This window comes from Netta rufina (genome assembly GCF_964035555.1).
Source record: "Netta rufina genome assembly, chromosome: Z".
Classification (NCBI taxonomy): Eukaryota; Metazoa; Chordata; class Aves; order Anseriformes; family Anatidae; genus Netta; species Netta rufina.
In genome coordinates this window covers 15,792,103-15,813,984 of record NC_140126.1, presented here as the reverse complement: position 1 = coordinate 15,813,984, position 21,882 = coordinate 15,792,103, and the positions used below count along the sequence as shown (strand labels likewise).

The following is a 21,882-nucleotide window of genomic DNA, read 5'->3' as shown; positions in this document are numbered from 1 at the left end:
ATTTAAAGGTTAGTTGTAAAAATTTGGAACTGTAACATCAAGGTTCTTTTCCATTAATAACAATGACTACACTACAATGGCTAAAGAGCAATTATGTGTGGAAGAAGTAGAACAGCACAACAGCTCAATTAAGGAAAAGAGTTTTAGTGCACTTTGCTCATTTTAGCCAACATGCTACATTGCCCTTTTTGCATACAAAGTGGACTCAAGGATTTCCATTGTAAGAAAGAAATGACCTGGCAAGCAAAACACAGTGTCAAGCTGCCCTTTCTTCCCCCTTTTATATGTGGACATTTTAAGACAGAAGCTTTGCAAGACATTACACAATTCTTTTTGTTTTTATTATTAAATGAGAAAGTCTGATTTGTTACATTGTCACATTGCTAGTCAGAAATGCTGCAGTGATGAAGAAAGTCAATGCTGGGGCAACCCAAGTCCTCATTCTACAACATTCGTTAACAAAGAAATATAGTAATGTTCAACACACCCAACACAACATTCCTTGCTTTCTTCAGAGAGAAGTCCCATCACTCCTCTTCTAATTGGGTATGTTACTACATAACTTAAATTTTTTTTTTTTTTTTTTGATAATACATCCCCATATTCTCATGAGATCAAAAGAAGCTTCTACAGATGGTACAGAAATCTTCACACATCGTCATCATCTGATGTATCAGTGCTGCTCGTCTCAGAATCATCATTCTCCAGAGCAGGTTTGAAAGTGCTGTTTTTCCAGGGGCTAAATTTAAAATCACAGATGAGGCCATTTTTCAAAATGCCATTTTTCCGGAGGCCGTTTTTCTGTAACTGAAACAAGAAAACATGATGCATTTAGAGAAAAAAAAAAGCTAAGCACAATAATCTGCTGCATTTCAGTGTTCTCTACATCTTTGTCTATGGACTACGTTAGATCCACAGCACTACCTGTTACATACATGCACAAAGGAAAATTCACCTGAGAGCCTTCGGTTTTGGACCTGAACCCAAAAGCCTGCAATCAGACCAAGCTAAGCTTCTGTACTGTGCAAGAGTTTACCCTCTTCTCATCTACCTCCTCAGATATTTTGCCCCAGTGATCCCCCACACACACTGTCTCTTCTGTGATGCAGTCCCTTTTTCCAGTCTGCTACCAAAAAAAAAAAAAAATCAAGTCTAGATTGCCCATTCAGACTACATTACTAGTAAATTTTGTGTTCCTCAATTTACAGCAAAGGTAGACAAGGAAGCCATAATGAAATATTGAAAGAAAATTCCCTTTCCTCAGGCTGAACTGAGGAACTGGAAAGCTTGTACAATTCTGCAACCAGCAATGCTGAAACTACTCAGAAGCCCTCCCTTCCCCTTTCCTTGATATTTTCAGCATAGGCGCTCTCTAAAATAAGCACTGCTCCCCATATCTTTTTTAAGCCACTGTTCTTCTGAAAGGGCAATGGAGGAAAGAAGATAGAGGAAAGAAAAATGGCACTAAAATTGCACCGACCCTAATCATCAAAATTACTGGAGATCCTACTCAAAGGTAAGTATTTAGGGCATCCATCTATAAGTTCATCACAGAATATTAACTTAGCATTACCTGTTCACTGATGACTTGGAATTCCCTCATCTCATCCTCTGTTAGTGGAGCACACGTTTCATCATTTTCTGCATCTTCCTGCCAGCCCATCTCCTTTAACAGCCTTTAAAATAAAGAGGACAACATTAAAGAATTTCTGCACACACTCAGACATTTGAAGCTCTGCCTATACAGATATGTAAAGAAGTGTAATAAATACATTAGCTCATAAATCTTTTTTAAACAGCCTTTTAACCCACTTTCATATAAGAGTTTAAGACAAGATATATAAAGCACAGAAGTTCAGAAGTCGTAAGGTCCTTCACAGCTGACCCTGTTCTGACACATTTGATTTTAAAAGCTGCCAAAACTAAACAGTAATACTTAAATCTACAGAACACATAAGCAAACTTTCACTCCATGGCTTGTACATATTAAGTATTACATTTCCTGCCATCAAGTTTCACATACAAAATAGACCCCGCCACCTCTGCCAATCCAGTGAACATACCAACACAAACGCCAAACTTTCTATTATCTTACTCCAGCATCTTTATTAATCTACTGACAGTGTTCCCAGATATGGAGGCTCTTAGGATAAGCTGCCCAATATCTGGAGTAAAGCCTTATGGAACGCAGCCTAGAAAAACCCTCACTTTCTCCTAGTCTGTCTCAATTGGATGGCTGCTGTCCAGAACTGCAGCAATAAAGCTAGCAGAAGAGAAAATAATTTGGACCATATGCAAGTTCAGATTTTGATGCATGGAGATTCTCTTGAAAGCTTATCTGGTGTTGTCACACCACAGCCTTTCCAGCCCATTAAGCTGCATTGTCGGGTTATTTATCTAAGAAGTCATTCAAGGTAAATGAGTACAACAAAGAGACCTTGGCTACGCAGTGGCATCTGTCATATTCCTAAGGTTGAAGCTGCAAGAAAGCAGAATGCAAGTCAACTTTTTTTTTAAGGCAAGAAATCTACGTAAGATGGAAAAGTAAGAATATATTTCCTTTGCATAAGTACTTCGATGGAACCGTAGCATGCCTCCTCAAAAATGGTGTGGAGAGGCAAAGATGGATACTGAGGAAATGGGCAGGTTTTTTCCTGTATAACAGAGCAACCATGACAATGCTAGCACAGTCCCTCCACAGGAGCTAAAAGAAGAGATGTTTTTTCATCTCAAATCCACAGTATCTTCTGCATCAAGTCACAGAGACAGTGCACCTGGGAGAAGCTGCATTGCTGCTCAATAACAGGCATGATTCAGAATGCAATGGCCTCCTAGAGTTTCTACTTTTCTAACATATGCTAGTGTCAGAGATAGACAGGATACCCTGTCTCACCTGACAGATGTTGCTATTACAGCACAGACAGACCACAACAAAGAGTGAGTTTTAGGATACAGGGAGGGAAAGAAACAGACACATTCCTCTGGTGATTTAGCTTGAGATATCCAAAACTGCAATAATCAAAGTGTTTTGGCTGGTGCCAGAAGTGTGACAGCAGTATTTGCACATGATGCCAGTGGTTTTAGATGTGAAGACACTGTGGTACCATGGTTATCTGATGAAGACATTGTGGTATTTAATGAAGATGGTATGTTTTCTTGCTGCAAAGTTTTTGCCAAAAGGATTAGCATCTTCCCCTGGCAAACCATTTGCTTGTTGACCTGAAATCTTAAGGAAGTAAAAGCTATTTCACAACAAAAATATAGAGGCTCCTAAAAGTATATGCTAGAACTGGTGCAGGAAACTGACAGAGATGAAGAACACTGAATATATTAAAAGTTAGTTAGCACAGAAGTAGTTAGATGAACTCAAGGTGATGAAGCCTACCTGATACTTCATTTGGCCAGATGTCAGCAAGAAATGCCATTCAATGGAACCCTCCCTTCCTAAAATTCTAGGTCCCAATACAAAAGGTTGTATTGCAACATCATCTGAAGTTAGCAGGACTGCTGTGTCTTTACAGCAGCATTAGTTTCTAGGACTGTTATGAGGGTGAACTATACTAAAAAAAAAAATTACACTTCAAATTAGGAAACTCACCAACAGGACAAGTACATAATCACTGCACAGTGGAAACTCCCCTAGTGGAAGGAAACCCAAGAAGTATTCTGTGCAACGTGTGCCAATTCAGTTATTAGGCATCCACAAGCATCCTGTGAGTTAAGCTGGTCACTTCAAGTCCATTTTTCTACTAAACACCTACCAAAAGCACTGTATATACACTAGAGGTCAAAGCCAAAGGACTAGCATGGTAGAGACACACAATGTCTCCAGGATACCACAGAGAGAAGCTTGCCGAGAAACCCTATGAAGGCCTATCAAAGTCATTTGAGTTGACAAGTGACAGATTTGACTCCAACCTTACAGTCAAAAATCAGGGTCAGCAGCTACCAGCAGTCCAAGATTTCTGTCTCCACAGTCAATAGGGGGTGTGTAGGGGGCAGGGGAAATGGGAGAACAGGCCAGACTGCATTTCACTTCCGACACTCATATCAAAGAGATCAAGAAAGTCTCCTCTACAGGTACTACAAAAGAAGTTGTCTAGTCCAATGTATACATACTGTCTATCACTGGAAAAAGATGCTGGGTTTCTTCAGTTACCAGAAACAGTAATAATTTATCAGAACTCAAACAAGCTCACCTCCAGATGGAGTTATGATTTCTCAGCAGCACCATTCTCATCTCTACCAGCTGCTACTGCAATTACTTCTTCTGAGATAACAGAATTATGTTTCGAACCTTTTTGAAGTTACTTTCTCCCTTTCCATTGAATTGTCTTGCAATATCACTATGTCACATGGTCAGTTATAAAAATAATCCATTTACTTAACAACAAGAAAAAACTCAGAGTTGTACATAAGATGCATCATTTAAAGTATTGTTAATACTCATAGCAATTACATGCATTGTTCCTCCTAGATACGCAGACCAGTTTGCTTTATTTGTTTATACGGAAATATATCAAATATTTAATAAAGCAAGTTAAAGATGCCAGTACATGACTCAAACAGAAATTCTACGTTAGTACATGTCAATAAGTTAAACTTTCTATGGTACTAGTAAGTATTTTGTGTTTTCAGATTCTGAATAAGCTGGTAAAAATATGACACACGCTCACTTACCATGAATTAGCATTTTGTATAAGAAGTACATACCTATGCTCGGCCTCAAGCGAGCTTGAAAGAACATCTGCCTGAGGTAAAGCTGAAGATCGAGTGATCTGCTGAGATGTAATTGAAGCATTGCCATTCTCTTGAGGAATTTCATTTTCAAAGTTTCGGTTTATATCTCTCTCATGATGAGGACTGTTGCTGTTACACAAGTTAAAGGAGTCATCATCCTGTCAAAATAATTACATATTACAGAGTTTACATGTAAATTCCACTCACAAGTAAAATGCTGCAATTCACTGATTGTTTAATTTAATTTTAAATGGAGATGTCCTATACTACAGAGGGTAATTCTGCTCCTTTTTTTCAAGGGTTTACAATACATTGATGTTACAGAAATCTGAAGTTATACCACTGATTGAGTAAAGTAGAAAGCAACTCCCATGCTCTGCCTGAAAGTTGTAGAAAAATTTTTAAATTATCTTAAAAATTCAAGCTTATATAAGCTGTCTTTTATATTTTTACAAAGAGCAAATTATCTGTTGAACTTACAAACAAGGTTCCTTATTAAATAAATACCCTGTGTCAGGCAAAGTTTGAAAATGTGAGAACTCTTATGCTTATTTGGTTTAAGGGGCAGGTCACAGTCACCTATCTCAACCAGCAAATTCACCTGCCACAAGTTCAGAAAAACTCCTTAAATTCAGTCAACAGCTTACCCTACACACAGGCACACACCACAGAATTTCACAAGCTGTTGTTTCAGCTCTTGTAACTTACTAGCAATGATATTAGAACTAGAGAGAGACAGCTTAATTAGAAAGCAGACTTTGCAGATTCACTCAAATATTAAAAGCTCTTTTATCCTATAAACCTGAGATGTTTATTTTTATTCTACTTTTTCAGCAGCTTGCAATTCTTACTCAGTAATTAGCCAAACAGACTCAGAAGTCTTAGCAACTATAGAAATAAAGAAGACCATGATCATTATCTAGCTAGAACATTTTTTTTAAAAAACAAAACCCCTAGATTTGGCACACAATAGTATTATCCATAGAAGTCAATCACTCAATCAGCCAGTTCTGCACTTATAAGAAATCATCCATCACCAACTTTCTGCTCCCATTCAGAGTTATCAGCTTCCAGAAATTTTAGAATGTTCACCAAAAATTTCTTTAAAAAAAAGTATCCCAGTAAATCTATGTTCATCTGTTAAACCATTAACCTGGAGAAGGTATCTCAGACTATCAGAGAAGAATCATAAAAATATCAAAGGATTTTACCGTATTAGGGTAAAACAGTTTCCTCAAAGCCTGTCTCAACTGCTGATCACAATTTGCCTCATTATTTCAGAGGTGAAATCTGTCACTGGAGGCCCTCTAATTCTATCATGTTACACAACACTGTTGTGCACTTATCTACCTAATAACTCAGTTGCACAGTACATTGCCTACTGATGATCATTTAAATGAATGTTGAAAGTAGACAACTATTACAGTTACACGCCTTGTTAAACTTTAACTTCTTTTCACACCTGTTAGTTAGTGAAACAAGGTGCATGCAATCACTAATAAATATTCCAAGCTACATGTTACATACACCTGTCCAAAGATATTATGGCTTCCACATCTAAACACCTTTTTTTCCTCCCAAAATACACTGATTCAGAAAATGAGCTGTGTACAGCGGTACAATCATATGCATCTGACATAAGCACCATGAAGACAAAGAACTCAAGACAATTTCATGAACAGGAAGTCCCATCGTGTTCATATATTTTGAGAATTCTAAGCTCATGGTAAATGTTTCCCAAGACCTTTCAACCTTAACATTTCTTAAACAACATTGCACTCAACACCCATCTCAGGGTGCTTGGCAACAGAATGCCTAAGAAAAAGGTGAAGACCTTTCCTAACTGATACGTAGTTAAATTGTACAATCCCATTACAGCAAGTTTTATTTTGCCTGAAATAGAAACAGGGTCAGAAGAGTCAGTCTTACTTTTACAATCAATGCACAGTTGCACTTTTTTTTTTTTTCATCTCTCTGAATCTGCGTAATACTTCAAGACTTTTTTTTCCAATACTTTTACCACTCAGATGTGTAATCACCTCATCCTAAGGTAACACATCACTTAACTACATGAGGTAATTATGCTTATGGCTTACTGGTGGCAGGTAGCACAAACATTAATGTTCTCAGGTGCCAGCCAGGCACTACATACACAGACTGCGAATGAAAGAAACTTGACGCATTAACAATATATACAGTGTAGCAAGTTCTCAGTTCAGAAGCAGAAACAGGTTCTTTATATACACATAAATCAAACTATTGTTCCTACAGTAAGGCCAAAAATAGAGATGTTCTTGGCATCTAAGACTCCAATTTAAATTCTGAAAACAATTTGAGAAACAGAACCAAGTTTTTCCATTAATTGTTTTGCAACGTAACTAACAGCTGAGGTGCAAAATGCTGCCCTCCAGAAAGATTACACTGACGTACAGGGATTCTTTATTCTTTTTATTGTTGCTAAAGACAAGGTATGCACGAGTTATTGATATGCAGCAACATATCCTTTAGAAATAAAAACTACATGTACTGGAGAAACAGTAGTATTTGGAGCAACTTTTTAAAATTAATCAAAAGGTAATTCCTTTCCTACACTCAAACATCCAAGACCATGTCTTAAAAGCTGGCTACAGACAAATGTGATGTATTTTACGTTCAGTCTGAAACGTGTTACTGTGGGACCTACAACAGGTATGAAGAAAATTACCTTCTCTTGCCCAGCATGATTCCCATCTTCATGTTCTTCTTCTACTCGATCTCGTTTCAATGCTTTCAAAAATTCACTCTTCTTATCAGTTCGCATTCTTGTCAATTTTGTTAAACGAGGCTGACCAACTTTGTCAACAGGGGATGAAGAATTTGACCGATTACACTAACACAAGGGGTTAGAAAAAAAAGTAAGACTATCAGAAGCTCATTCATTTAGGAAAGTTTGAAAAAAAGACAAAGTTTCTCAGGAACTTGTAGTCTGGGGTTGTGCACATAACCCAGTCAAAAGCAGAGGGAAAAATATTTGTCTTTTAATATACACAGTTCTTGCATCTAAACAAAGAGATACAGATTTATAGAGTACTGCTAACAAACAAACCTTCTGACGTTTATTAGCAGTTTTAAAAGTTTAAATTTATCAAGGTTATGCACCCTAGTGCACCATTTTTACTACATATCAAACCTACAAAGCAAATTGTGCGGGACTTAATGGCTGGTGAGGTAGCTTCTGTTTCCCCCTCTCATACAAGCTTCCAAAATATAACTTTAGTTATAACTTATATAGTTATAACTTACTTAGTTATAACTTTAGATAACTTATCTAATCAAGCAAATTAAAAAATTGATCTATTAAATTAAGAATACAAACACTGCTTTACCTCTTTCACTGAATTTTGTGATACAGGAAATGCCTTGGCAGTTGATTTGAAAGGAATGAAATTGCCAATACCATATGCAGATTCATGAGGAAACGCATTTCCAACTTTATTTTCTTTTGCTTGGCTTTTCCACTGTGAAGGCTAAATAAAAATGTAAAGAATCATTAACAACATTATTTCCATCAATCTTCAGAAAAACAACTAAGCAAAATGAAATCATAACTACAACCATTTAGAGCAAACACCTGTTTTCCTGTAGGATAGAGACTGTTTATGAGCAACTCATCCTCTCACAAATACTGTTTATGCTTTCTATATAATGAGTTAAATGCAAAAACAATTATCACTCTCTTATTTTGGTTCTTAATACATCAGATTAGAGTCTTCAGCAGCTGCATGTGATGTTTTTAATGCAGTGAATTCTAGAGTTAAGAACAGCTCTGTCAGATGCTCTCAGTAGCACAGAAAAAATCTCCCCAAAAAGATTAACATAGGAAGTTGCATATGGAAAGGGACCAGAACAGTTCTAGTGGGTTGCAACATTATCTGTATCAATAGCTGGGATAAATTCTGAAGGTATTTTTATGCCAGCTGTAGTTCTCTGCTTGTTTTTTTTTTTTTTTTTTTTTTGTTAAAAAATAAACACAAAAAGCATTGCTATTTCCTAAGTTCAAAACATCCTTTTAATTTGGACATTTCTCACTTTTCTCAAAAATGGGAATGCAATAAATTGAGATTCAATTACAGCTGGTTTTTGTTGTCGTAGTTGTTTTTTTTAAGTGAAAAAGTGTTTCCACTTCTGAAGTATGTGGCAATTGAAGTGTTCAAGATCTGAAAGCATACTCTGGAAACAGAATTCCCAAGGGTGAAATCAGGACATTTTGAATCAGAGCACGTTTCATTTTCCCAGCATGTCATTCATGCCATGAGTATCCAAAACTCACCTTTGTGGGTGGAGTGGCAGGTTTAGGGATTAATCCTTTATAAACACTTGTGCCAGTTCCATTTTTTACTGGCTGTGAATGAAGACTTCCTACTACAGGAAATCCAGATATCTGCAGTTCTTTTGTATTGCCCTTTTTAATGACCAGCATTCTGGGAGATCTAGATTTAGGGTTCAAAGGATATTCTGGAGAAAAAAAAGAAAGAAAAAGCATGCATGTGTATAAAGTCTTAAGTTTCTATTTCGTAAGGTACTGTATAGCCATGTGGTCTAGAACAAACAGGCATAAGGCAGGAGATCAGTCTGGTGATATTTCCACAAATACCACACTGTACAAATCTGGCTAAACAGAAGTTCTTTTCCATTTTCTACAACCATCATTTATAAAATAATTCCACTTGGCAATGCAGGAGTTTTATTTTCAGAAAAGATATTCTTCAAAGAAACTAGTTATACAGTTCTTGTTGGGAAATCTAAAACCAAATACTATCACTTGATACTAGAATAGTCAGTTTGAAGAGACCTCTAGTCCAATTGCTCAGGTACTTGGGGCTAACCAAATGATAAAACACTACTGAGGGCATTGTCCTAATATCTCTTGAACACAGACAAGTGTGGGGCATGACCACCTCCCTGTGAAGTCTGTTCCAGTGTTTGACCACCCTCACAAGAAATAATTTTTTCCTAATGTCCAGTCTGAACCTCCTCTGCTGCAGCTTTGCACCATTTCTGCACATCCTGTCATCAGCTCCCACGGAGCGCAGACCAGCAGGTCCCTCTCTGCTTCCTCTCCTCAGAAAAATGTAGAAAGCAATGGGTTTACCTCTGAAACTTTTCTTTCCTAAACTGGACAACCCAGATATCCTCAGCCTATCGTCACAAGACACGCCTTCCAGCCCTGTTCCCAGCTTCGTTGTCCCCCTCTGGATGCTTTCAAGGATCTTAACATCCTCTACGTTGTGGAGCCCAGAGCTGCACACCATATTTAAGGTGAGGCCACACCAACACTGAACATAACAGGAGAATCACCTCTTTTGACCAGCTGTCTGTACTGTATTCAGTGCACCCCAAAATGCAACTTACCATCTTGGCTGCATCTTCAAAAGATAATATGCCTTTCATATTTCCCTTCAAGGTTACCAAAGAATTATTACTTGCATATTAACCACTCAATTTATAGCCAAATATAATTTACATTTATAGCCACACTGATGTCTTTATAACCATGAGAGAAGAGATGACTACTATTCCAGACCATCGCAATGACCATTTTATCTCCATGGCATGGTTTCTCTCCAAGCTCTCTAACAGCTGTAATCAGTCAGAAGCATTCTTTCACCAAGTCTTCAGCTAGCGATCATATCACTAGTTTAGGTGATCCACCTGCAGTGTATTTCCTCTTGGGAGATAAATTCTTGACATCTTTCCAAAAAGATGCATGGTTGTTGAGGAACAAGAACCCTAGTTGTGGCTACATCTAAAGATCAACAGATTGACATCCAAACAGAAGTGTTACCTCTCTTACAAAAAGATACATTGTAATGACACTGAAATTTCCACAATTTTCCTCGATCTCTATCTGTATCCTTATATTCTAAAAGAGATACTTATGTTCCTAATAAAACAACTTAAGATCTGTGCTGTATTTTTTCTACTTAAGAAGATCAGAAATACTCACCCCACACACCTGCAGCTAATGATTTATTCTGGTTTGGTTCCCTCTCATATTCAGGATTCAAAGATGGCTGAAAGGAGATTTTATCATTAAAAAGTTTAGAAGTCTTGAATTATAGAACTAATGAAATAAAGAATCATAACAATATCAGAAGTATAACCTCTGCTGTCCAAGATTTTAAAATGAAGACAGACTAGAAACCTCCCCCTGCAACCCAAGTATATCAATGCTCACTTGTTTCTCTTCTCCCACAAAACATCTTAAGCACCAGTCAATACCACTGCATGAACTGTCCACGGAAAGGAAAAAAAAAAAAACACACAGTAATGTATGGTTCTTGGAAGAGTAAGCTCACCCTTCCTCTTACATCCTAAAACTCTAGGTTTAAACCTGGGACCTCAGATGGCTGGTAGCAGAAAAACCACTTTGTTAGTACTTCAGATTTCCAGTAAGATAACTGTGTAGAATTTAATACATACACGTCACAGTAAACTGTGGTAAAATACTATAAACTTAACTGTAGTTGCACTTAATCATTTAAGTGACACTAAATAAAAATACAATTATAAAAATGGAGATTAAAAGAGAAACAGGTTAGTGGAGAAATGACTAACACCACCCTTTAGGTGAGGGTGATCCCTTATATGGTGATCTGTAACTGGTGAAATCTCATGAAGTAGCCTGTAATGGACAAAATGGCACTTGCAGAAACAATGAAACCCTGTTTATTATAATTACAATTAACTTACAAAATCCTCAGCCTCAAACTGTTTAGGTACTTCTTTGTCTTCCTTCTTCCCAGTTTCATTAACATGTACATTGTTTTCATGCAGTCCTTGGCCTTTTCCACAGTGGAAAGCGCTGGTACGAGCGCGGGAACCTCCGCCATGGTATCCCCCACGATGGTTTATATTTTCTGTACCACTTCTGCCTTGTGAACGCCAACCATTCTTCTCTTTTCTCCCAAAATGCCCTTATATTTTTAAATATTAAATAAATGTAAATTACAAGCAATATTGAAGGAACATTCTAGTTTTTCAAAATTGTTAGAAGAGTTAAGCAAGCAGCTCTATTCTCTGGGATATAATAGCACAGTGAACATAAGTTTTCATTCACATAAGCAGCAGGGAAGAATCTCACAGAAATGTCAGAATCAGTTCCCTTTCCTGATTGCTCGTAAGTCACTGGCCAGAGAATTAACACAATATTCTTACCCTTCTTAAGAGAGAAATACACCCGGAATCACTACTCTAACCAGCCCTTACTCACCACATCCTCTCCCAGAAGATCTGACTTTCCATTACATATATTTTACAACAGAACACAACATTTAGCAAAGAACAGCTATTATGATAAGATTATTTTCCTAGTCAGAGGGCTACAGTGCAGTGATATAGATGTATTTAAAATATTTCATGAAAGGTAAGTTATACCTCCATTAGGCCGTCCAATGTTAGGATCAAATCCATCTGAAGAGTTGTGTCTTCTGCGATTTGCTTCATAACGATTCTCTGTCCATGAAAAATTTTCAGAATGTTTCTCAAAGTTCAGTGATGACTGTAAAAGAACACAAATAGTAGACCTGAGATACCTGATTAATAACAAAACTGATTTATCAGAACTGTAACACGTAGTATGGCAGACAATACAGCAATTGTCAAGTATGCATATGTTCAGAGTTATGTCAACCACCTTCATGCCAGTAGAACTGGAAGCTCTATATTCCACTCCAAGGATGCTGAAACAATGCTGAGGACCATGCTTGTGACACAGGACAAAAAAAGCCAAGTTTTTATTTTGTTCTGGCAGCAGGATGAAGACAAGTGGTATGTGTTGCAGCACAGGAAAAATAAAAAGTTAAGAAAGGACAATAAATCATAGTTTAGAAGACTGGAAGGCAAACAACACAACTTTTAACCTGGAGCCTAAGGACCTAAGAATAGATTGAGCATCACCTTAGAAGAGGTTTGGAAGGCTGGAGCTGAAGAGATAAAGGACACATGGAGGAGAGGAAAAATAAAAAGATAGGCTAAGCATAATCTGCAAGGCTACAAAAAAGGCAAGAGGTTCTCACCATGATAAGCAACTTCCCAAACTCCATAGATTTTATCTTTAAACAAAAATACCCTAAGTTTGTCATATGCTAAATGCCAAGTGAAACTTAGAGACCTGATCATCTCAAAGGTAAGGCTCAGATGATAATCTACTGAAAGGTTTGAAATCTGCACAGCCCAGAACCAAGTACCATTAACATTGACACTGCAAAATTTAGATTAATAGCAACTACAGCTCTTCAATTTGGGGTTTGATTCTGGCCAGTTTATCAGTCAGAATGCTTTTTGGCATTGATATGTATTCAGGTAGATACTTCGCATGTATTTATTTGTTGTGTTTGTTGCTATTAACCCACAAATTTTCCCAAGCTAATGCACCATATAGAGATGCTATGTAACTTTAACTATTAATTTTTCAAACCTTGAAAACATCATTCTAATGTAAGCATGAATGATGCATGCCTGAAAATGAAAGCCCCAAGTTTAATTACAATGGTTACTATCCATTAACATCTTAACAAGCTATATTAACTTTTGATTCCAATTAGAGTGAGTACAAAAAGAAAAGGTAAGTCATGGTAAGAGACTTAACTACTTTGGAAAATACATTGAAGAAAATCAGTCTTCCACCACCAACCCCATCAATAGGCAAGCACGCAAAAAACAATCCCTAGATTCTTATGACAATCTTAATAATAATCATAATAATGCCTTCAGCAGTGCTCAAGGTGCTGTTCAAAATCCACTGCTTTTGTGTAATTCGAGTAAGCAAGAGATGCTTTTTATTTTAAACACATACTATCAAATTGTACAGAATCCAAACGACAAGGGATTTCCCTCTCAATCAGAGACCTGGGAAGAGAACTATTCCCTTGAGAACTTGGAGAGGATGGAAAAAACAGAAAGCTATAAGAAACTGTCAAAAGATTTGAGATTTAAAGATTTGAGATTTAAATATTTGAGATATCCATATAAGGAACCTCAATATCAATTCCTTACAAACAGGCTTTGATTAAGCCACCAAAAATTTAAGAACACTTCAGATTTGCTGATTATAGTTGTAATTTTAGAAGACAGCTTTGTGTGTTCATTTACATATGACAACTTTCTAATACTGCCTTTGGAGATTCATTTTTTGAGTAACTTTGAAGAACAATCATACTTTCACAAAATGGAAGTTGTACTTGATATATCTGAAGTTACTAAGTCATTTTCAAGGATCATGCAGTTTGTTCTTTCCCCACATGATGGAGGTATCAGTCTATCAAGCCTCTCATGGCAAAGATGACAGTAAGCTTTGTAATCAACAGGAAATCTATTGGCAATTTCTAGAAGTTGAAAAGTTATCTGACTTTATTCAGCCAGCCAAGAAACAAACCAAAACAGATTTCTGAAGTATAAGAATCCTTATTGCATAATATGAAGTGACAGTAACCTTGCAAAAACTATTGACTTTAGCATTGTCTGCAATTGCTCCATATACATTTTACAGAAATCCTTTTAGAAATCATATGTCCATATCCCAAGATGGCTTCACATCTGCCCAATTACAGTACTGCACTGATGCAAATATACTAATTCCAGACCTGAACTAAGGCTGCTCAGCAGCGGCTACCCAGCTAAGTGGACTTTGCTATGTAAGTAACAGGGAGATGATATAAAAGCTTGTTCTTAAATGGAAATCAGCAGCAACAGATGAGGTGGATTTCAGTCAAGGTATCATCTAGTCAAGGTATCATTAGGTATCATTAAGAAAGCTCATTCCTGTTCCATCAGGTTTTTCTAATGCTATCCTTTACTTGTGTGAGGGAAAGCCTCAGCTATCCAGCATGGAGAGGAAATCAAACTCCTGAAGATACAGTTCCTCAAAGTGCCTCCTCAGTGAAACAAGTTCAGTTTCTCCTCAGTTCTAAATGCTGTTCATAGCACAGCCTTATCCCAGCTTCATCCTGAATGAAACATGAGACTCCTTCCCTCCTTCATCCTATCCTTCCTCTTCACCTCCATCCCTCTTATCTGTTCTTCCCTTCAACTGCCTCATTCAGGTAACGTGAAGCAGAAACGAACACTTATTCTAAAAACTGCAGTGGGAGGAGGGAAGGCTAGGCAGGGGTCCACAATATTTGAGATCTTTCTTGTAGACGAATGACAGAACAAGCCTTATGATGTAAGTTAAGAATTATTACCCATCAGTAGGGCCAAAAAGACTGTTCAAATGTTTAATACCCAAATGGGTCGTGTATCACAAAGCGCTCATCACTGAAGGAAGAGGTAATGGAAGCAAATAAGCTGCAATACAGACAACAAAGCACACGGACTATAATAGCTACAACGTTCTTGGAAGAGATAGAAGAAAGCTTATCTAAACTCCTTCAGGCAAAAACTCATGGAAGAGAACAGAATCCACAACAGATGCTTCCAATGAAACTTCCTACTATTCAGGAAGGAGGTGACAAAAAACAACCCACACCTCAAATACATTTGAATACTGCTGGAACTTACTTTTATCCTGCTGTACTGACATTTTAAGTACGCAGGCAAATCTCTTCCAGCAGATTCTTGGAATATGTGGAGCAAAATTGTTTTGTAATTGTGACACTATATTAAACTAAGCTCCGATTATTATTCCTGTTGAAAACATTAAATTGGAAAGAGCAGGTCACAAAAAAATGAGTATTTCAGAAATCAAGCATAATAAAATCAAACAGATCTCGGGAGCTGTCTGGAATCAGATAAGGCTGTCTCTTAACAGCAACTGACAGTTGGTGATAGACTATCCTGAACAAAGAAGCTTGCTAGTTCAGCATAAAAGAAAGATAAAAAAGTCATAAGATTAATCAGGACATTAAATGAGCTCAATAAAAAATGCATGCATGCATCTGTGTGTAGATACATAAGTAAAACAATGTAGACTACTCATACTGACTGCTGACTGTGCATTGAACAATCGCACAAGCCTATTTCCAAATTTTATAAAGGCTAAGTATTTTCCATGGACATGAAAGACAGCAAGAAGCTTAAGTACATGAAAGCAACGTCACTCTCATAGTTGTAGACAAGAACATTGCATTCAAAAATACTAGAACAAAGAAGGTAAACAGGTAAATTGGGAAATGATATGCATTTGAAATGTCCAGTGCTGCCTCTACATTTCTATATTCACATAAAGAAAGAGTAGGAGAATATGACAGAAAAAGAAACATTTATAAGATAGTCAAGTTCAAGAATCCCTAGAATCCCTAGAAATCACAATGGGTTCAACTGTCACCAGTGGTATTCCCCAGGGGTCACTGTTGAGGTCCATCGTCGTTAATATCTATATTGAGAATATGGATGAGGGAACTGAGTGCACCTTCATTAAGTCTGTATATGGCACCAAGTAGGGAAGAAGTGTCAATCTGCTGGAAGGTAGGAAGGCCCTGCAGAGGGACCAGGACAGGATGGGTAAATAGGCAGAGGCCAGTTATAGGATGTAGTAGTTATAGGATGAGGTTCAACATGGCAAAGTGCCAGGTCCTGCACTTTAGTCACAACAACCCCATGTAGTGCTACAGGCTTGGGGCAGAGTGTCTGGAAAGCTGTGCAGAGGAAAGGACCTGGGGGTGCTAATTGATGCTCGCCTGAACATGAGCCAGCAGCGTGCCCAGGTGGCCAAGAAGGCCAACGGCATCCTGGCTTGTGTCAGGAATAGTGCAGCCAGCAGGAGCAGGGAGGTGATCGTGCCCCTGTACTCTGCTCTGGTGAGGCCGCACCTCGAGTACTGTGTTCAGTTTTGGGCCCCTCGCTACAAGAAGGACATCGAGGCCCTGGAGTGTGTCCAGAGCAGGGCTATGAAGCTGGTGAGGGGCCTGGAGCACAGGTCCTATGGGGAGTGGCTGAGGGCACCAGGGTTGTTTAGTCTGGAGAAGGGGAGGCTCGGGGAGACCTTGTTGCTCTCTACAGCTACCTGAAAGGAAGGTGTGGGGAGCTGGGGGTCGGCCTCTTCTCGCAGGTAACTAGTGATAGGACCAGAGGGAAAGGCCTCAGGTTGTGCTAAGGGAAAAGTTCATGTTGGAAATGAGGAGATATTTCTTCTCAGAAAGAGCAGTCTGGCACGGGAATGGGTTGCTCAGGGATGCGGAAGAGTAACTGCCCCTGGGATGTTTAAGGAAAGTTTGGACTTGGTACTTAGGGACGTGGTTTAGTGGGTGATATTGGTGTTAGGGGGATGGTTGAACCAGATGGTCTTGAAGGTCTTTTCCAACCCTAATGATTCTATGATTCTGTGCTACTTCTTGTTCTTAAGCAAACTATTCCATTTCATAAACTGAGTATTTGCAGTCTCGATTGAACAGCCACAGAGAGGATGCACAACTATTTGAAAGCACCACACATTACCACCACCAACCAAGGAGACATTTCAGAAAGTCTATTTCACAAGCACGTTTTTTCTATCACTTGGATGATGCAGTAAGAAAAAGCATTCTCTAAAACGTATAGGACACAAAGCAAAATCAGAAGCAAGAACACCATCAAGCACACACCTCAATCTCAGTTCCTTATTTTAAACTACCTATGAAGGAAGTTTTAATCCAACAACAGCTCTGACAATGTGTCCAGGTGCTTCCTTCCTTCAACCCAGCTTTTAAAGCAGAAATCCCTACTGAAGATATAAGACTGAGATTCGAGGTTCAACTACTTACATTGTGACAGCAAGACTTGGTAGGTGTCTTCTTATCACCCTTCCCACATTCAAAAACATATGTGTATTTTTACTGTGATTGAGGTTATGACATTTAGACTTCTCTAATAATGAAACTGACTGACCAGAAGAAAAGCAAAGAACATACCTTTGTTGACGATGGCGGAGTAGGAAAATTAAGCCAGGCTGGAGCAAAGTCATGCTGCGCCATTTAGGTCCAGTCTCTCCGAATCAATGAAACAAGGCTTCAGCACCTCATGGCACGTCCCTGCAATTGGAAAAATGAGAAATGAGTACTTTTCAGATGTTTAACTTACAAAAGTATTACATTTGTGGTGTTGTCATCATTACTTCCCTTCTGTTTTCTGGTACTGTCTTCTCAAACAGATCTGGTTTGAAATCTAACCAGCCTTATCTCATTACAGCATCACATTTGTCCTTTTATTACCAGTGTCACACTAATCAAGTATTTCACAAGGATCATGAAAATAAAACTGTAACATTAATTCCTCCATTTCCTTTTACAGATGGAATGAAGCATCTTGTGTAAGGTCTGATCAGAAAGCTGAGAATTACGGAGTTGAAATATTTTCTGGTACTGTTCAGAATTGACTGCAGAAACCATTTAATTAGCTTCCTAAAAATTGATTTTTCAAATTAGCCCCTCAAAGTTAACCTCAGAGGCCGTATTAGGGTTCCTCATGAAAAGACTGGATGGTTAGAGCCAGCAAAACTCCCTAATTTTCTCCAGATTTAATGTAAACAGAGCCAAAGTATCCAGAATACTGCCAAAATCCAGTAAAATTTTCTAGTTTGAAAATGGGCAAGAGAAGGTAAAGGCTTAAGGCAAAGCCCAAGAGTACTTTTTCTGCCCCTTGTTCTCCTCACAAGCAGGCAAACATCTTTCAGTAAGCAAGAGAATGCAAGATAATACAAGCTATATTACCTAAAGTTGAACTATAGCTCTAAAAGGAAAGAAACGGATGAAACACTGCACGGCCTATAAGGTTATGTGAATCATGCTCTGCAGCTAGATACTGCAAAACTCTCAGTGATTCAAATATATTTTAAGCAGGATAATACGCATTATTAGAAGTTCAGCTGGCAAAAATATAAACATCCAAGTGCATGTCATAGGGAAGCAAACACAAGTATTCCACATCTCCGAACAAGAGAATGCAGATTTGTTAGTCAGTGAGCACAGATGTGGGTCTCTAATCTACAGATGCTGTAATTTGAGTAAGTTTTAGTAAGAGCTGTGGAATCTGAACTTCATAACTAATAATTATTGTTGCATTCTGGCCCGAATTGAGGTATTGCAAACTTCCAGTGAAAGAAGAGAACATTCCAACAACTAAAATGAAGCTTAGCAGATTTCTAAGTGTTAATCTGCACTACTTAATTGAGTTGCTGCTTCTTTTTTATTCCAGGAGTTCACACAAAAGGTTTTGTAGCTACCTATGATACCAGAGTTAAGTTATAAGGTAAGATGCACCTAATCAGATGGAATCCAATGAAGACAACTTTAGAAGTACGTGTCACCCAACTAATTTGTTGTAAGTTAGTGTGCCAACATCATCTAATGTGCTTTTCTGAATTAACCTCAACAGAAATTCCAGAAAAAAAAATCTAAAGAATCCAATTATGACAGCCTAGAATATAACAAAGGAAGTTCTAGAATCATAGAACCACAACAAAAATAGATTCTCTTAAAAAAAAAAAAAAGGAACCAAGTTCCTGTTAGGAACTTTTGCTGATTAATCATGCTCAGTATTGATAAACAGAAAATGGTGTTTTACCATATGAGCCACCAAGAGATGCTAAATTAAGTAACAGCAAGTTAAATGTGAACTGACTAAGAAAGAAATAATAAAAAAAAAAAAGATTCCCCTCCTTCTCTCAGATACAGTTCCCCACTCCACAATGGAGAATCATGAAATCTTTAGAAAGGAGCGGAGAGGTATCAATACTGGAAAATCAACACAACAACAAAATCTTCAGACCAAAGCACTTACAGTTGTCGTGGTTTAACCCGGCTGGCAGCTAAATACCATGCAGCCGTTCGCTCACCCTCCCCCCTCCCTCTCTGGGACGGGGGAGAGAAATGGAAAGTGAAGCCCGTGAGTTGAGATAAAGACAGTTTAATAAGACAGGAAAATAATAATAATAATAATAATAATAATACAATGATGATAATAGTACTACTAATAATAATAAGTACAAACAAGTGATGCACAATGCAATTGCTCACCACCCGCTGACCGATGCCCAGCCTAACCCCGAGCAGTCCGGCCCCCTCCCCCCGGCTAGCCACCCCTATATATTGTTTAGCATGACGTCAGATGGTATGGAATACCCCTTTGGCTAGTTTGGGTCACCTGTCCGGGGTCTGTCCCCTCCCAGCTCTTACTGCACCCCCAGCCTGCCTGTTGGCAGGACAGAGCAAAAGGCTGAGATATCCTTGGCTTGGTATAAGCACTGCTCTGCAACAATTAAAACATCGGGGTGTTATCAGCACTCTTCTCATCCTAAGCCAAAACACAGCATTCCACCAGCTACTAGGAAGAAAATTAATTCTGTTCTAACTGAAACCAGGACAACAGTCTAAAAACCAGACAAGATTCAGTACAAACCTGATAAGAACATACGAGAGGATCCACGAAGTATTACCATTGTGCTTTAATTCACTAGCATTCCCAGCTTTTAGCTTTTGCACATCAATCGCACAGGCTTGAGCTGAGACTTGGTGTTCACCAACTACCCCAGGACTAGAAAATATTTTTAAACCACAATGGTAGTATTGGAAAACTGTGGGCAAAGCTGTTTCTTCCCACAAAAAAAATGTTCTGGAAGCAGATTCAAATCTTACCAATGTTCTCAGTTAAAGCTCTAAATAGACTTTTGTTAGTGCCACTAAGTCAGATGAGCCAATCCCTTTCTCCCAGAGTACAGCAAAATGACAGAAAAACAAATTTACTCACAATTTTCCAATAGGCACAAATACCCTATCCATAACTAAACTGGCAAAACAAACAGCAGATCAGGAAAGGATAGATATTAATATATTTCCTTTAAACCACATTGGAGAGTGCACAGCCTGCCCATCATTGAGTTGCCAATCCCCATGTTTAACCACACATCATCAAATTCTTACAGTTGCTGCCTTTCTAATGTTGCCAACAAACTTGTCCTAGAATGTGTTTTAATACCAAAAAAAAAACCATCATTACAAGTGTGAGCTCTGTTTTGATGATCTGGCAGATACACAACAGTTCTACAATACTCGTCATTCTCAGGAATATACTTTTGTTAAACTGAAAAGATCACAAAGGGAGAATGGAAGACTACTCTGTTTGCAGGCAGGATTAGTACACTTTAACCATTTCTGCTCCATTTGATTGCTGAACATGAGTTTGATTTTTGATTGCTTTCAAATCAAGTTACACCAACAACCAAGACTACTACTTTCTTCTGCAACTTGTCCCAGTTTTAAGCTGCTCTTGGATTATTTTTGAAAGGTCAGAGTTTCTACAAGATTTGTCCTGAGGTATTTTTTCTTTCCCCTTCTATTCAAGCCCATTACTTCTTCAGCTATCCAGTGTTCAGAGCCATTTCTCCATTCTGTATCTTCCAAAGCAATTGGAGCCTCTATTCAGTTTGTACTACCTTCAAATTTAATAGCCATATGCTCTATTTCATTATTGCCAATATTAATAAAAATACTGAAGACATCTATTTAGGAAGTCACTTGATATATCCCTCCAGCTTAACATCCAACAAGATCTGTCTCTGCAGAGACTGAACAGCCTCTAAGGCAAATAGGTAGCACGTATAATCAACTCATTTTAGAATAATACTTCTGCCTTTCAGAAATATATGACTGTCCCAGTTTCAAGTGAGAATTCACATTAAGAATCTGAAGAGAATGAAAATAAACAGTAGGCACTCATACAAGCATTAACAAGAACCTGCTCTAATTGCACCAACAGACCATGAAGAACTCATTTGTCTGCTAGCAAGCTTTCTCTTATTACATACACATGACAACAGATCAACCACTGTTCATTAACACAGATAAAACAGCTTTGTAGTCAACATTAAGACAGCTATCAGAAGTTAAGTGTATTGAAGTAAGCTCCATGGATCTGAACACAGCGATTCCACTGCCTTCAGAAGCTCTCTTGGTAACAGGATGATTAGGCCCAAAATTTATCACAATGATGAATTCATCGTTCTGTCATAGCACAAACTAAAAACACACCTGCCATTAATAGAAGTATCATAAATGCTAACTTTGCTTGTGTTGTCTGTCACTGATACAGAGCTGTGCAGTTCTAAAAAGGCTAGAGAAAGACAATGACATACTGCTATCCTCTTACTATTACTATTCAAATGCATTTAGGTTTTTTTAATCAGACTGCTCA

The 21,882-nt window shown here is 38.1% G+C and overlaps 1 protein-coding gene across 6 annotated transcripts in view; it reads right to left on the bottom strand.

Moving 5' to 3' along the window:
* Nucleotides 1-319: 319 nt before the first annotated feature.
* The window catches only part of GPBP1 (GC-rich promoter binding protein 1), a 33,412-nt gene continuing 11,849 nt past the window's right edge, over nt 320-21,882 (bottom strand). For all 6 annotated transcript variants that reach the window (XM_084305520.1, XM_084305525.1, XM_084305522.1 and 3 more), the window contains exons 4-13: nt 17,607-17,726; nt 12,157-12,280; nt 11,473-11,696; nt 10,727-10,793; nt 9,050-9,234; nt 8,106-8,246; nt 7,445-7,609; nt 4,714-4,898; nt 1,574-1,676; nt 320-807 (exon numbers count right to left, since the gene is read on the bottom strand). In XM_084305520.1, coding sequence (XP_084161646.1) covers nt 649-807; nt 1,574-1,676; nt 4,714-4,898; nt 7,445-7,609; nt 8,106-8,246; nt 9,050-9,234; nt 10,727-10,793; nt 11,473-11,696; nt 12,157-12,280; nt 17,607-17,669 — 1,416 coding nt within the window. In that variant the 5' untranslated portion in view covers nt 17,670-17,726 and the 3' untranslated portion in view covers nt 320-648. The remainder of the gene's footprint in view (nt 808-1,573; nt 1,677-4,713; nt 4,899-7,444; nt 7,610-8,105; nt 8,247-9,049; nt 9,235-10,726; nt 10,794-11,472; nt 11,697-12,156; nt 12,281-17,606; nt 17,727-21,882) is intronic.